This window comes from Cucurbita pepo, chromosome LG11, assembly GCF_002806865.2.
Source record: "Cucurbita pepo subsp. pepo cultivar mu-cu-16 chromosome LG11, ASM280686v2, whole genome shotgun sequence".
Lineage (NCBI taxonomy): Eukaryota > Viridiplantae > Streptophyta > Magnoliopsida > Cucurbitales > Cucurbitaceae > Cucurbita > Cucurbita pepo.
In genome coordinates, this window is record NC_036648.1 from 9,098,560 (window position 1) to 9,115,164 (window position 16,605).

Here is a 16,605-nt window from a genome sequence, read left to right on the forward strand (position 1 = left end):
GCGAATGAAAGATTCTTTATAAGAGTGTGGAAACCTCTCCGTGACAGATGCGTGATAATCTCTCCCTAACAAACACGTTTTGAAACCGTGAGGCTAACGACGATACGTAACGGGTTAAAGAATTTAGAGAAACCCACGAACCGAATCAACCCATAAACTTTTCATTTATTTGAACTCAGCTTAACTTACATAAGTTTAGCTTAGGGGTCGTGCGAGATGAAAGTCTCATACACGATTTTGAACGAGAGAAAGAAGTGAGGAATCCTCTTTTCGACTCTCCCGCTCCAATTGTTGCTTTTCTTTCTGTTACTTCGAAAGTAGCTGTTTTAGCTTCAGCTACTTGAATTTTCGATATTCCTTCTTATTTCTCATCAAACAAATGACGTCTTCTTCGAAAAATTCTAGCTATTCTTAACATGATAGTCGAGAATCTCATTACTATTACTCAAACAAGCATGAAACAAATGCTTACGTATGCGTCCATCGGTGAAATCAGATAACTCAACCCAAACTGGATTAGTTGGGTTCAACCCGATCTTTTATATATATATATATATACACGCCCACATGTATGCATGCATACATGTTTCTAACTGTTTAATCTCATTTTTAAATATTTAAATTTTTTTAAACGATAAATAAAATTTAATTTTAAAATATTTGGAATTTATGTTTATTTGATTATTAAATTATAAAAAAAATGTATAATAAGTTCAAAAATAAATAAATTTGAATTTTATGTTTTGTAAAAAGTTGAGAGAAAAGAATAAAATTGGAAATTTATATTAAATTTGTAATTCTAGAAATAAACGCCATACGACGTCGTTACATGTGAGATATTTCCCACGAGGTAATGGGCTTTACGTGGGCCTCATTCTGTCATCTCCACCATCCCCATTGATTTCTCCTCTGTGAGCAGTTCCCTGTGATTTCCTCATTTCTCTGTCTCTGTAATTCATTCAAATAAAGATCAGATCCCTCTCTCTCGAGCCTCAGACACTCGGCTCCACACCCATTTGGCTGTCTCCGTGTTCATTGGGTCTTTGGATTTTTCTGATTCCGCTGCAACATCATTGGCGCATCTGTACGATTACAAAATTTCCATCCATTCTTGTTCCAGATCCGTTCTACCAAATTTTGTCGGTAATCCGAACCTCCTCTTATCACCATTTACCATTTACTTTGAATTTGTGGAGAATTCCCTTTGGTTTATCTGGATTTTCATGTATTCGAGGATCTGGATAAGTATCTCCGATTCTGTGCTTTGATTTCTCTTTCGATCTTGATCCGTATGCCACCGTGATTCTTTTTGTTTTGTTCTTGAGTTAAGGAAGTTTGGGCGTTGATTTTCGTTGAGTATATACTAGAACAATGTCTTCCATTCGATTGGATTCGAAACAGTACTTCACAACCAGCGGTCTTGTGATTGGTTATGCGCTTTGTTCGAGCTTGCTTGCTGTGATAAACAAGTTCGCCATTACCAAATTTAACTATCCTGGCCTTTTGACGGCTCTGCAGTATCTAACCTCTGCTGTTGGAGTTTGGGTTTTAGGGAAACTTGGGTTTTTGCATCATGATCCCTTTATATATGCAACTGCTAAGAAGTTTTTGCCTGCCGCGTTTGTGTTCTATCTAGCTATCTTTACCAACACAAATCTTCTTCGTCATGCTAATGTGGATACCTTCATAGTGTTCAGATCCTGCACTCCCCTTTTAGTTGCCATTGCGGATACCGCGTTTAGACACCAACCCTGTCCATCTAAACTCACGTTTGGATCGCTGCTGATCATTTTGGGGGGAGCTGTTGGGTATGTAGCTACAGATTCTGCATTTACTTTGACTGCTTATTCATGGGCATTTGCTTATTTGGTGACAATTACTACTGAGATGGTTTACATCAAACATATGGTTACAAATCTTGGACTGAACACATGGGGTTTTGTGCTTTACAATAATCTAATTTCCTTGATCTTAGCTCCTGCGTTCTGGTTCATCACTGGAGAGTATGTTGATGTTTTCTCTGCCTTAGGTTCAAGTAAAGGAGATTGGTTTCAATATGATGCATTTTATGCAGTATCCTTATCTTGTGTATTTGGTTTCCTCATAAGCTTCTTTGGTTTTGCGGCACGAAAGGCGATTTCAGCGACTGCCTTCACGGTTACTGGTGTCGTTAATAAGTTCTTAACAGTTGCTATCAATGTCGTTATTTGGGATAAGCACGCGAATCCATTTGGTTTGGTCTGCCTCCTTTTCACAATTTCAGGGGGTGTTCTCTATCAGCAATCGGTTTCTGGAGTTGGCAGTGCCCCGTCGACCGCAGATAAGCCTACAGGCAACGATAACGATCCCGAGGAGAATCATGGCAAGCCTGGTAAACTTTCCTCCGTATGAAGTTTTTCTTGGAACTTAGATTTTTGGCTACTTATGATAAAAAGTAGGCTATTTGGAACCTATATGAACTTAGGTATTGGATATTTCTTTTTGATCTTATTATTGATGAAGTATTTTTCATGGGATGTCATTCACACATGCTAGTTTTAAGGATTTTATATGTATACTACTCTACTACTCTTCTGATTTTTAATGAAAGGGTTTTATGCATTTAGCTCAGGGATTCATTTGACATAAACATTGTAGCTTGTTCTTAGTAGTATCTTTTTTAATCTTTGAAACTGAGAACCTCTGAGACATGGACTAGATATTATCGTGTATACCCTCGAAACGTCGCTAATATCGATGGTGTGGCTGGTTAGGAGTCTCTGAAAGGCTATATAAACCTTTGCCTTCCAAGTTGTATCTTCAAGTTTGCTCTGGCTAATGAATTAAGAGTCATTTTGCCTTTCCTTTCGTGTAGACCTGAGTCGAGAGTTACGTTCCAAGACTTTTCGGGTAAGGATTGATCATCCTAGTTGTGGAGTGTTTGAATTTTGATCTAAGAGCAAGGACTTTGATCTTAAGACAGTCTGTTTCTATCTTGAACCTTATGGTTTGTCTCAAACTGAGTATACTCTAATTCTCTATTAGGGAGTTCATATCAAGATATCACCAGAAATCTCCACATGAACAACTCCCATCCTTAAAATGGTGAAATCTATTGTGGGCTCGAATAATTACTTCTCTTTTATAAACCTTTGAGATGATCTTAGTAGCAGTGTGTATCAGCCCAAGCCTACCGCTAGTAGATATTGTCCATTTGGCGATGTGCTAGCAAGGAGGCTTAGCTTCGAAGGGGTGGCATGAGGCGGTGTGTCAGCAAGGACGCTGGATTCCAAAGGGAGGTGGATTGTGAGATTCCACGTCCCACTCTTCTGCATCTCATTGAGATACTTCAAAGCCTCTTCTCTCCCAAGCCAAGGAAAGGATCATTGCAGTCCAAGTCACAACATCTTTCTCAGGAAGTTCTTTGAAAACCTATGCCGCACTCTCTATGCTCCCACATTTAGCATACATGTCAACGAGTGCCGTACCTAATGCCACACCCAAATGGCTGCACCTTTCGTGTTTGACCCCCACGAAATAGCAGGAATGGCTCTGTAACAGTTCAAACCTATCGCTAATAGATATTGTTCTCTTTTGACTTTCTCTTTCTCCTCAAGATTTTTAAAATGCCTCTTGTTAGGGAGAAGTTTTCACACCTTTATAAAGAATGTTTCGTTACCCTCTTTAACTGATGTAGAATCTCTCACAGCGTCTTTATAATTGCTATTATGTACATGTCCATTAATTATGATATTCCAATAGAACAAGTTCTTTTGAGGTATCTTATCGAATAGTTCTCTAGCAATGAAAACCGAGTCACACTTAGAGTAATCTTCCAATAGTGTTGTCATCAAAACGCTATGATATCCATGGTCATCGCCATCAATGTTCTCGTGCGTGGTTTCCAAATCCCTTGCCATGGCACACAAGCAGTCAAAACGTGAATCAAAGCAACCTCATTGGCTTTCACGTTCTCAAGCTCCATCCATCTCAAAAGGTTCAATGGCCTTCTCTGCTTGATCCCACTGTGCATAAGCACTAACCATGGTTGCCTAAGAAACCACATTTCTGTCTTGCATGTTGTCGAACACTTTCTGAGCTGAAACCGAACACCCACAACTCGAGTACATATATATATCGAAGCATTCTGAACATAAGAATATGAAGCGAACCCAAGCTTTGTCGAAGCGTTATGATGTTAACATTTATTTTAAGGATATCGTAAAAATCAACTTCTACATTATTGTTATGTTAATTATACGAGTGATGTCATGTATGCCTTTCAATTTTTACTAAAAAATTTCAACCGTTAAAGTTAATATTTCGAAACATAGGGGTACAATTGTAATTTACCTCAAAGTTTAGTAGTATTTTATATTATTTAACTTATATTAGATTTTCTAAAAAAATTTCATACTCGTTTAAAATGTTCTAAAATGGTAAGTTTAACTAAATGACAGGGATCAAATTGAAATTAAGATTAAAATATAGGGATGAATTTAATCCGTAAAATTTTAGTATTTACTTCATTTGTCATCTCTAAACTTTCGGACAATATTACATTAATACTTTTAATTCTACGTTGCAGTTGCCACTCGGAGATATAAAGCCAAAGGAATGCCTTAGTTCGTCTACTTTTAAATATTGTGTTTTAGTTATTAAATTTTTTGTCGAAAATTATTTTAGTCTTCGAGCAAACCATTAATTGCATGTCAATTTTTTAATTAAATTATAAAAATTAACGATAATAATTATATAAATGGATTCAAAACAAAAATGAGAATTTCAACATTATTATTATTATTTAATTTTATTATACGTTTTATGTTCTCATTTAAGTTTTAAATATTAATTGATAAGTATATGAATTAAAATTTTCATTTATGTTAAATAAATATTTAATTTATTAGAGACTTTGAAATATAAAAATAAAACGTAGAGTTTGGGACATATTGGACAAATATTTAAAAGTTTGTGGCCGGAAGTTGTAATTAACAACAAAAATAATACCATTTAAGCAAATTATTAATTATTTGGGTCGGTAAAGAAACTAGTTCGAGACGTCCAAGACTTAAACTAAGCAACTATATCAGGGACTTACTATGAAAATTATGAAAATATATGGGTCTATTAAATATTTTTAAAATTTCAGGGACTAAATACGAATATATATATTATATATAAAAAAAGTAGGGAGTGACGATGTGTCGTTAGGTTTGGCACTTACTTCCGACATGTCGGTGAATGGTTCCTACAAACGAGCAATTGTGGAGTCCAATCGTATTCTTCCCCACTTTCTTCATTTCCCTGAGATTGGATTTTCGCGGTGGTCATGACGGTGGACGACGATAGCTCGATATACGTCGGTGGCCTTCCTTATGACGCAACCGAGGATAGCTTGCGCAGAATCTTCGATTTGTACGGCGCCGTCGTCGCTGTTAAGGTTAATTCCTCCACCAACCGTGTTCGCTGTTTCCATCTTCTTGTGTGACGATTATTCTTTTACGACTGTAGATAATGGCGTTGTTGCTTCTTGTATACTTCAGAATTATGAAGCTGTTTAGGTCTTTCTGATGGAATATTTAATTGTTTGGATATAAGTTTGTGAGTGGTTTTCTTGCCTTTCTTTTTTTTTTTTCAAGGCTTCTTCAAGTTCAGAGAGTAATTCAAACCAAAATTTCTGGCTTATGACGTTTTTTTAGGAGTTAAGACGTTGGTAGTAGGTTTCTTGGAGAATAAAGCATGCCTTCTAAAAATGTATCAACGGTTTATACCTGGTCTGAGTTGTGACATGGTGGAAAAAACTGGATTTGTGGTGAAGATTTTCAGTTGTTAGTTTACTTTTGTTTCAGTAAAATGCTTCCATGATTTGTGTCTGCTATGTATTTGCTAAAATGCTTCAGTTAGGCTTGTCGAACTTTTTATGTGTTTGAATGGCTTTGTTTAATGTGTTTTCCATTCAAAATGTAATTCTAGTTGGACACTTTGATCTTGTCATCAGATTATCAATGATCGTAGTACTAGAGGAAAGTGCTATGGGTTTGTTACCTTTACAAACCCTCGATCTGCTATTGATGCCATCAAAGACATGGATGGAAGGGTATGTTAATTTATTGCTGGAAACGAATCTTTAGGTGTTGGTTGTTTATATATTTTTCATTATGTTTTTTAGTATTGGCTCCTAACATTGTAAGGCTTTGAATTAGACTATTGAAGGGCGAGTTGTCAGAGTTAATGGAGTGAATACTAGAGGTGGTGGAAGGTTTGGTAGAGAAAGTAATCGGTTCGATGTAGAGAGGGATGTGAATTGGGAGAGGGATAGAGATCGAGGGAGGGATTATGAGCATGACAGATATCGTCGTAGAGGTAGAAATAATGACTGGTCTAGAGAGCGTGATCGGTCTCGAGAACATGATCTGGACAAGGAAAGAGCATATGAGCATTCACAAGATCGTGATCTACCAAAGGATATATTGTTAGATAGGAATCCTGAGTTGGAAAAAATTCCAAAGGCTAATGAGCAGGAACGTGATTTGAAGTTGAGCCATGGTCAAGATTGGGAAAAGGATCACGATGCAGATTGGAATGGAGGTGGAGGCATTGACAACACTGATGATTATGATAAAAGCCTTGGGAGTGATAGAGATCAACTCTCTAGGAGAGATAACGGGTGAGTCATCAAACTTATTGAAACCAATGTTAAGTTATCTTATATAAATTTCTTTTTGTCTTTGATGGAGGAAGTGGAGTAACTTTTTGGCCATGATTATATGATTGCTATTATGGCTTCTGTTTTCAGTCTTGCGATTGAAGGTCGAACTGCTCGGGAACTTTCATCTGATTCTAGTGATGATTATATCCATGAAGTATGCTTAACATTTTTCACCTTTTAGATTTTCTCCTTTAAAAGATTACAACTGACTAGTAAGCATCTAATGAAACTTTTGCACCTATTGTTTGCATTGTAGTTAAAGGAACAACTGGAGATATCAACAGAAAGATTTGAAGAACTTAGAAAAGAGGTCTGTTTCTATGTATATTGACCAAGAGGTCTGTTTCTATGGAAATGGTTGGCAAAATTTTCAGAGAAGTTATAATGTGGATTGACATAATTTAACGCTCTCAATCTCAGAATATATATGTATACATATAGGTCCCAAACAAATATAAGACCCATGCTCGCGGAGAAACTAAGCCAATGTATTATATTTAGCTGCAGTTCATACTTCCATTTGAATCTAATTACAGTTTTTGTGCAATGTTTTGTACTTGTTTTGGATCATTCTTGTAAATATCTTGATTGCACTTGAATTTAATGCCTTGGAAGTTTTCCTTTTCAGATTTCTCAAATAGAGGAGAGGACTGGAGAGAAGGGTAAACTTGTGGTTGAGTTGCAAAAGAAAGCCAAGGTAAAAAGTTACTTTATAACTTGCAACCATGAGGCATTTGTTGTGTTCTCATTGTTATCCTGTCCTTCGAGCTTTATAACTGATATCCAGTTCATGCCCGACTGACTTGGATGCAGAAACTGGAAGATGCGTTGATCAGTGCAAAGAAGCGCTCTTCATTCCGTCAGATGCAGCTGACCAAGGTAACTACCTGTTTAATATTTTACGTTGTCTAGAAACTATAACGGAAATGATGATTTTGGTTTCGTTGTGCAATTAACTGCAGCTCCATAAAAGCTTTCTTCTAGTGAAGGATTATTCTGAGAGACTTAAAATCAGTGAACAAGAACTTCAGGTTTGTGTTTCAACATTAAAACACCTTCATTCTCTTCTCTCGAAGGCAATAGAAAAAATGTGCTCATGGATGAAATTGTTGGACAGGATTTTATTAGAAAAATTGTACTATGTTTCAATATTTTGTAGGGAATCTCATATGCTATTATATGATATGAAGAGATTTATGTATATATATTTTATGTATATAGTTCTCAGAGATTTATCACATATTATACCTATGTAAGCATGCATAAACATTTCCTAAATCTCCCTTTTTGCTATTGCCTTACGTTTGACCGTCTCTGTATCCGATTACTCTTCTCCAAGGATGCTTGTAATTCATTCTTTTGACATTGCCCATGAATGAATAAAACACCATTACCATTTGCTTGCTTTACAGGCTCTAGTTGAATCAACTGCAATAGAAAGTGATGTTGGATGAAGTATGAAGTTCCAGCTAATTGCAGTTCCAGTCATAAGCTGAAAAGGATGCACTGGTCGGGGTAGTCGTCGTCTTCTGTTGATACTGATGACAAGTTGTGATGTAGAATTTGTTTGTAACTTAATTTCTCCCAAGATTAAGCTGTCCCTCTCTTTCATGGTACGTTCACAATCAACTATGAACATGTTTTTACTTGCCATTGGCATCTTCAGAGGTTCATTGCTTCACTGTTGTCAAGTTAGGTAGGTAAAGATATATGCTGAAAATTAATTCTAACTTCCAAATAGTGTTTTTCCAGCTTGCCTGAAGTTCCTTCCCATGAATGCAAATTTGAAGTTTAGGTTGTAATCCTTTTCTAAGAACATTATGACATATTTCAAACAGACTTCCGTATTGTTATATCATTAAATTTCTACCCCTCTTTATCTTTTACTTACAATTTAGCTCATCTGAATAGCAAACTTTGGTAAATTCTCCTTGGAAAGTGAATCCTGGACAGGATTTACTGCAAAAAGACATAACAGGATGCGAACTTCGGGTTCGAGACTGAAGAGGACGAGGATATGCTTTCGGTTTTGATTGGCATAATACGGTCGTGGAGGAAAAAGTGTCGAAATGCATCAAAAGGTACACTTGAAAAGACATTATAGAATTTTATACTGAAACATTTTTGTTGTGGAGGGTGGTGTATTATATTTGTTGTTGATGTTGATCTGTTAGTTTTAGAATCCCCTTTGTGACCTTTTATCTTTGAAGCCTGACAGAAGATGAGATAAATAATGAAGTAAAAAGTAACAGAGAATGTGTGGGGATGGGAATGGGAATGGTCCAAACAGGCCTTTCTCGTCAATAGCAAAACTTAAAAGAGAGAAAAGTGAAAGCAAAGAGAGGCTAAGCCCAAGGTGGAAAGTTCTCTGCTTAAAGAGCTTCAGATTTGCTTAAACAAATGAGAGGCAAAGCTTCAGCCACCCTATCCCTATCCCTATCCCATTTTCTCTTTTCCTTTTACCTTTGATTGCTTCATATAATCCTTCAACTTCTCAATGGCTCCATCTAGCTAGGATTTTTTCTTGTGTCGTGCTTTATTGATACTGCATCGTATTTTCTATAGAATTCTATTACAGATTTAGTCTAGGATTTTTTCTTGTGTCGTGCTTTATTGATACTGCATCGTGTTTTCTATAGAATTCTATTATATTAGGATTTTTTCTTGTGTCGTGCTTTATTGATACTGCATCGTGTTTTCTATAGAATTCTATTACAGATTTAGTCTAGGATTTTTTCTTGTGTCGTGCTTTATTGATACTGCATCGTGTTTTCTATAGAATTCTATTATATTAGGATTTTTTCTTGTGTCGTGCTTTATTGATACTGCATCGTGTTTTCTATAGAATTCTATTACAGATTTAGTCTAGGATTTTTTCTTGTGTCGTGCTTTATTGATACTGCATCGTGTTTTCTATAGAATTCTATTATATTAGGATTTTTTCTTGTGTCGTGCTTTATTGATACTGCATCGTGTTTTCTATAGAATTCTATTACAGATTTAGTCTAGGATTTTTTCTTGTGTCGTGCTTTCTTGATACTGCGTCGTGTTTTCTATAGAATTCTATTACAGATTTAGTTTTCGAATTTTGAGATTTGTATCTATTTAGTCCTTGAACTTTGATTGCTTTATATAATCCTTTCAATGGTTCCATCTAGCTCCCGAAGTAAGAGGATTTTTTCTTGTTTTTTTCCCTTTCTTTATATTCATAGAAATTGATTATGTGTTGTGTTTTATTGATATTGTGTCGTGTTTTCTATGGAGTTCTATTATAGATTTAGTCTTCGAGATTTGTATATATTTGGTCCTTAAACACAGATCTATCAGACACAAAACTGAAAGTTCTAGGTTCCTTTAGACATTTTTTTTTAAAATTTTTCAAAGATCTATTAGGTACATTGAAGACTTATTAGACAATTTATATATAGACGGGTAAAAAGAAAACAAACATTCACTTTCTTTCTTTTTTTTATTCTTTTATTCTTTTTTCTTTTTTCTTTTTCTTTTTCTTTCTACCAATGATTTCCTATTATATTAATTTCACTAAATATTATCAACAAATATTTATTTTTTTTAATAATATTTATGAAATATAGTTTAGGGAAAATAAGTGAAGTTAGTAACAAATTTAATGTATAAAGATAAAAGAAAAAGAAAAGCACATAAGGATTTGGGCACTTTTATTTTTATATATATTATGCCCTCCTTAAATATCTTTTGGTTCAAAATTAATTAATTCTAAATTAAAGTGACTTGCATATATTTTTTTTAAAATAATAATAATAATAACAAAGGGCTCTCTCTCTCTCTCTCTCTCTCTCTCTCTCTCTAATATATTCATATTTCTAACTCTTAAAATTAATTAGTCTAAACCCCCTAATCACATCTTAATTAATCGCTTAATTACACTCTAGAACTTGAGTGTGATTTCACTCCCATTGCTCGCTTCTCCGCCCTCTTGCCTTAGCGCCGCCAACTTCCCCTTTCCCTCTCCGCCGCTCTCCACCTTCCAGCTGCCGCTCTCCGACTTTCCGCCGTCCTCTATGCTCTCTGACCGGTCGCCGTTGCCTCCTTCATCTGAATGTGGCGAGATTTGGGGCTGAGCAGTGGCGGCGCCCTTGTACATTTGTAGCATGTGCTGGTGGTGCGGTAGCGGCGGATAGAAATCTTGGTTCACCGGCGGTCCACAGTAGGTTGTTGGGTGTGGTCCGTAGAGGGCTGGTGCTCCGCCATGCGCGGCGTAATCCGGTGGAACCCAGATGCCTCCTAAGACCACCAGCTGCGGCGCAGGAGCTCCTGCCGCTTGTGGGCTTGGACTGGGCCGTCTCGTGTGCAGCCTGTATTTCTATGCGCATAAAAAAAACAAAAAATAAAATAAAAGCTTTTATTCTTTAGGTTAATTTCTTTCTTTTTGATCTAAACGAAAATTTTAAAACTATAATAAATCACAAAGTTCAATATTTTCGGATTTATTTCTTATTTTTGTTTAAATTTTTTAATAAGTTGAGTTATTGATGGAATTTAAAGAAAATATTAATATGTTTTGATCTTTTAAGGTCTCGTTTGATAACTGTTTTATTTTCTTTTTATTTTTAAAAATTGAACTTATAAATATCATCTTGTTTGTTATCTATTTTGTTTTATCGAATCCAACTTGGTTTCTAAACTTAATGATAAAAAAAAAAATGGGATTAAACAAGCACATTTTTCATAAAAAGACAAAAAAAAAAACCAATGATTATTAAATAAATCTTGAAAAAATAATTTATTAAATCTAAAATTTAGTTGGACCATTAGTTCGAGATGTTCAAGTTAGGCTTCTCTAAAGAAGACGAGATGCTAAAAATGAATAATCTAGTCTGTTTTGAAGCTCCAACCTATACTAGGTGCCTTGACCTAGCTTACGCAGAGTTGGTTCAAGACCGACCAANTAAGTGAAGTTAGTAACAAATTTAATGTATAAAGATAAAAGAAAAAGAAAAGCACATAAGGATTTGGGCACTTTTATTTTTATATATATTATGCCCTCCTTAAATATCTTTTGGTTCAAAATTAATTAATTCTAAATTAAAGTGACTTGCATATATTTTTTTTAAAATAATAATAATAATAACAAAGGGCTCTCTCTCTCTCTCTCTCTCTCTCTCTCTCTAATATATTCATATTTCTAACTCTTAAAATTAATTAGTCTAAACCCCCTAATCACATCTTAATTAATCGCTTAATTACACTCTAGAACTTGAGTGTGATTTCACTCCCATTGCTCGCTTCTCCGCCCTCTTGCCTTAGCGCCGCCAACTTCCCCTTTCCCTCTCCGCCGCTCTCCACCTTCCAGCTGCCGCTCTCCGACTTTCCGCCGTCCTCTATGCTCTCTGACCGGTCGCCGTTGCCTCCTTCATCTGAATGTGGCGAGATTTGGGGCTGAGCAGTGGCGGCGCCCTTGTACATTTGTAGCATGTGCTGGTGGTGCGGTAGCGGCGGATAGAAATCTTGGTTCACCGGCGGTCCACAGTAGGTTGTTGGGTGTGGTCCGTAGAGGGCTGGTGCTCCGCCATGCGCGGCGTAATCCGGTGGAACCCAGATGCCTCCTAAGACCACCAGCTGCGGCGCAGGAGCTCCTGCCGCTTGTGGGCTTGGACTGGGCCGTCTCGTGTGCAGCCTGTATTTCTATGCGCATAAAAAAAACAAAAAATAAAATAAAAGCTTTTATTCTTTAGGTTAATTTCTTTCTTTTTGATCTAAACGAAAATTTTAAAACTATAATAAATCACAAAGTTCAATATTTTCGGATTTATTTCTTATTTTTGTTTAAATTTTTTAATAAGTTGAGTTATTGATGGAATTTAAAGAAAATATTAATATGTTTTGATCTTTTAAGGTCTCGTTTGATAACTGTTTTATTTTCTTTTTATTTTTAAAAATTGAACTTATAAATATCATCTTGTTTGTTATCTATTTTGTTTTATCGAATCCAACTTGGTTTCTAAACTTAATGATAAAAAAAAAATGGGATTAAACAAGCACATTTTTCATAAAAAGACAAAAAAAAAAAACCAATGATTATTAAATAAATCTTGAAAAAATAATTTATTAAATCTAAAATTTAGTTGGACCATTAGTTCGAGATGTTCAAGTTAGGCTTCTCTAAAGAAGACGAGATGCTAAAAATGAATAATCTAGTATGTTTTGAAGCTCCAACCTATACCAAGTGCCTTGACCTAGCTTACTAAGAGTTGGTTCAAGACCGACCAAGCAACCCCGAGACGAGAATAGTGAAAGAAAGATAAGAATAGAAGCGGGGTTACCCGAAAAAAAAAAAAAATAGTATGTTGTTTGTCTCGAATATAGAGAGAGAGAGAGAGAAAAAAACCTGTAGATGGCTTTTGACCTCATCATTGGTCAAACNCTGTTTTGAAGCTCCAACCTATACTAGGTGCCTTGACCTAGCTTACGCAGAGTTGGTTCAAGACCGACCAAGCAACCCCGAGACGAGAATAGTGAAAGAAAGATATGAAAGAAGCGGGGTTACCCGAAAAATAAAAAAACAGTATCTTGTTTGTCTCGAAGAGAGAGAGATAAAAAAAAACCTGTAGATGGCTTTTGACCTCATCATTGGTCAACCNGGTTCAAAATTAATTAATTCTAAATTAAAGTGACTTGCATATATTTTTTTTAAAATAATAATAATAATAACAAAGGGCTCTCTCTCTCTCTCTCTCTCTCTCTCTCTCTNCCCGTCGACCTTCATCAGCTCCCTGATTTGCTTTGGCGTGGCAACTATATATTAAAAAAAATAAGTAAAATATTGCCAATNACCGTCGACCTTCATCAGCTCCCTGATTTGCTTTGGTGTGGCAACTATATATTAAAAAAAATAAGTAAAATATTGCCAATTAAATAGGTGAAAATTAGTAATAAACTATATTTTAAAAATAAAAGAAAAAAAAAAAAACCCTTTTCATTTTCTTCCACAATAAATCAAAATTCATAAAAAAAAATCATTAATTTCCTAAAAAAGACACGAACTTGGCATTCATTGGGACTTCAATTTCATCCTAAAAAGAAGAGATTTCATATCCAAATTGAAAGAATAAAAAGCTCAAACCTTTGTCACTCACCTTGTGAACCACCAAGCATTTGAAGAGCATTAACGAACCGCCGGTGCAAATCCGGCGACCAGCACCTTCTAGCTTTCCGGTGACCATTCTGAGTGGTAGAGTTGTTAGTATTGTTATTACTATTCGCATTATTACTTGTAATAACTTCTCCCTCGCCGCCCAAATTCACTTTCCCGGTGACCATATTACCATTTTCCGGCTGGTGGTGATCGGAATTACCACATTTATTTCCATCAACCTCTTGCCGATTACCACCACCGGTGGCGGGGGCAGCGGCGAGGGCCAAATCGGGAAGCTGAGGAGGAGTAGAATAGTGGGTATGGCTCAAAATTGAATCTTTTGAGAAGGGAAGAAAAGCTCCACGATTATTGGAGTTTGTATGAAGCTTTTGGATGAATCCAAGTTGATGGTCAATGGGTTGTTGTTGTTGTTGTTGTTGTTTGGAAGAGGAAAGAATTGGTTTTGATTCATCATTTGTTGTTTGGCTCCAAAGTTGGGCTGACGTCATCCAGTTTGCCCTATCAGAAATGTTTGATAGGGTTTGTGAGGGTTGCGAGGTTGATTGTTTGAGTGGAATGAACTCTTCAAGAACTGGTTTTTCCCCATTTTGTTGATGGATTTTGCTGTTTACTCTCCATGCTTGTAGCTGTTGTCTACAACTCTCCAAAGCTATAAAACCAAACCCAAAAAAATAACCTAATTCAGTTGAGATGTTCGTTTAATTCACGGGACCCATCTTGAACTCGATGGGGAATCCCCGTTTAAACGGAAAATAGGTAGAAAGAATCGAAATTAGAGATGTTCATTTAATTCACTGGACCCATTTTGAATTGGATGGGGAATCCCCGTTTAAACAAAAAATAGGTAGAGAGAATTAAAATTAGAGATGTTCATTTAATTCACGGGACCCATTTTGAATTGGATGGGGAATCCCCGTTTAAACGGGAAATAGGCAGAGAGAATCAAAACTAGAGATGTTCATTTAACTCACGGGACTCATCTTGAACTGGATAGAAAATCTCCATTTAAACGAAAAATAGGCAAAGAGAATCAAAACTAGAGATGTTTATTTAACTCACGGGACTCATCTTGAACTGGACGAGGAATCCCCATTTAAATGGATAACCGGTAGAGATAATCAAAACTAGAGATGTTCATTTAACTCACGGAACCCATCTTGAAATGGATGAGGAATCCCTGTTTAAACGGAAAATAGGCAGAGAATAGGAAAAGATTTCTCCATGTTATCTAAACAAAGCTCGAGAGAAGATAAGATTATATTATATTATAAACGGAAAATTATCCATTAGAGAATTCGTGGGAACTCGATTACGGACAATTCCTCATCAAAGAATCCATGCTCCAATTCCCACAAAAATAGATGAAGAATTTCACAGAGATAAGAATCGAAATAAGAAGCGAGGGGACAGGGACAGAAACAGAAAAGGCTTCCCGTCCCAGCTCCAATCCCCACAAAAATAGATGAAGAATTTCATAGAGATACGGATTAAAATAAGAAGCGGGAACAGGGACAGAAAGAGGGAAGGCTTCCCGTCCACGTCCACGTCCACGTCCCCGTCCCACTACATGAACATCTCTCGTATGCTAAAACTTAACACGAAAATAGCGGAAACAAAAGGGTAATTACCATTGTTTAAAAGGTGCATGCAAAGAGGAAGTTCACGTTTGAAAGCATCAATTTTGAGTCTTTCACCTTGAAGACAAGACAGCAAATCTTGAAGTTGTGTTTGGGAATGTGAATGATCTTCTTCAACACAAACAAAAGACTTCAACAACATAAAGTACCTCTCAGCCTTGCAATCCATACTCTTTGCTTCTCTCAACTTCGGATTATTTAAGGAAAACAGCTCAAGATTTCATGTCCAAACAAACCTTAACTAAAGAGGGTGTCTGGTTTTTTGTTCAATGAAGAGGGAATAAAGAAGAAGAAGGGTAAGTTCTTGCAAAGAACAAAGGCAAATAAAGGCAAAAGAGAAAGAGAGAGAGAGAGAGGAATCAAGGAATCAAGGCAAATTTTGGAAATTCTTCTTCTTTTTTTTTTTTTTTTGTTCTCTCCTTTAGTTTCAACTCTCTCTCTCTCTCTCTCTCTCTCTCTCTCTCTCTCTCTCTCTCTCTCTCTCNTCTCTCTCTCTCTCTCTCTCTCTCTCTGATATCGTAGTTGGTGGAAGAGGAGAACGAAACATCCTTTGTAAGAGTGTGGAAACCTTTCCCGAGCAAACGTGTTTTAAAGTCTTGGGAAAAGCCCAAAGAGGACAAGATCCGCTAGCAATGGACCTCCATCGTTACACTCTCTCATGCTCTTTTTCTCTCTTTTTCACCCGAAGTTTCAAGTTGTCATTTTCTAATACATATCTACAAACTTATCTACAATTTTTTTAACCCGAGTTTAGAATTCTAGTGAATGGAAGAGCTTTGTATCAAGTTTATTAAATCTCAAATTCCACATCAGTTGGGGAGAGAAAAATGAAACACTCTCTGTAAGAAAGTGAAAATCTTTCCTTAGCCAACGTATTTTAAAACCTTGAGAATAAGCCCGAAAGAGCTGCCCAAAGAGGATAATATCCAACCCATTCATGCTAACTTTATTTTATGGGTAGTTCATAAAACTCGATGACCCAAAAAATCTGATCAACTCAACTGAATCCGTACGGTTTGAGTTGGGTTATGAACTTATTATAAAATATACATTTTGGTTACCCTACTTTCTTTTCGATTTCAAAAGTTGCATCATTCTTCTAAAGCTTTTGTGTATGGTATATCTATATTTGTATGCCA

General features: G+C 36.1%; 3 protein-coding genes across 7 annotated transcripts; 2 read left to right on the top strand and 1 right to left on the bottom strand.

Annotated features, from left to right (window-relative positions):
* Nucleotides 1–893: 893 nt before the first annotated feature.
* On the top strand, nucleotides 894–2,610 carry LOC111805787 (GDP-fucose transporter 1). The gene is made up of 2 exons (XM_023691019.1): nucleotides 894–1,197; nucleotides 1,228–2,610. Exon 2 carries the CDS (start codon nucleotides 1,372–1,374, stop codon nucleotides 2,389–2,391), a length of 1,020 nt encoding a protein of 339 aa, XP_023546787.1. The 5' UTR covers nucleotides 894–1,197; nucleotides 1,228–1,371; the 3' UTR covers nucleotides 2,392–2,610.
* A 2,641-nt stretch (nucleotides 2,611–5,251) lies between these two features.
* On the top strand, nucleotides 5,252–8,549 carry LOC111806093 (U1 small nuclear ribonucleoprotein 70 kDa). The gene is made up of 9 exons (XM_023691448.1): nucleotides 5,252–5,422; nucleotides 5,981–6,079; nucleotides 6,186–6,649; nucleotides 6,779–6,845; nucleotides 6,948–7,001; nucleotides 7,320–7,388; nucleotides 7,505–7,570; nucleotides 7,654–7,722; nucleotides 8,104–8,549. The coding sequence occupies exons 1-9, from the start codon at nucleotides 5,312–5,314 to the stop codon at nucleotides 8,143–8,145; spliced, it is 1,041 nt and encodes a 346-aa protein (XP_023547216.1). The 5' UTR covers nucleotides 5,252–5,311; the 3' UTR covers nucleotides 8,146–8,549.
* A 3,254-nt stretch (nucleotides 8,550–11,803) lies between these two features.
* On the bottom strand, nucleotides 11,804–15,746 carry LOC111805381 (myb family transcription factor EFM-like). Of its 5 annotated transcripts, XM_023690452.1 has the most exons (6): nucleotides 15,616–15,746; nucleotides 15,458–15,523; nucleotides 13,810–14,478; nucleotides 13,506–13,549; nucleotides 13,279–13,311; nucleotides 11,804–12,358 (listed from the first exon to the last, which is right to left on the bottom strand). In XM_023690452.1, exons 2-6 carry the CDS (start codon nucleotides 15,474–15,476, stop codon nucleotides 11,924–11,926), a joined length of 1,200 nt encoding a protein of 399 aa, XP_023546220.1. In that variant the 5' UTR covers nucleotides 15,477–15,523; nucleotides 15,616–15,746; the 3' UTR covers nucleotides 11,804–11,923. The 5 variants fall into 5 exon arrangements, with proteins under 5 accessions (XP_023546220.1, XP_023546219.1, XP_023546216.1 ...); XM_023690451.1 differs by lacking the exons at nucleotides 13,279–13,311; nucleotides 13,506–13,549 and adding exons at nucleotides 13,062–13,096; nucleotides 13,427–13,468 and having other exon boundaries at nucleotides 15,458–15,746; XM_023690448.1 differs by lacking the exon at nucleotides 13,506–13,549 and adding an exon at nucleotides 13,427–13,468 and having other exon boundaries at nucleotides 13,279–13,313; nucleotides 15,458–15,746.
* Nucleotides 15,747–16,605: the final 859 nt, after the last annotated feature.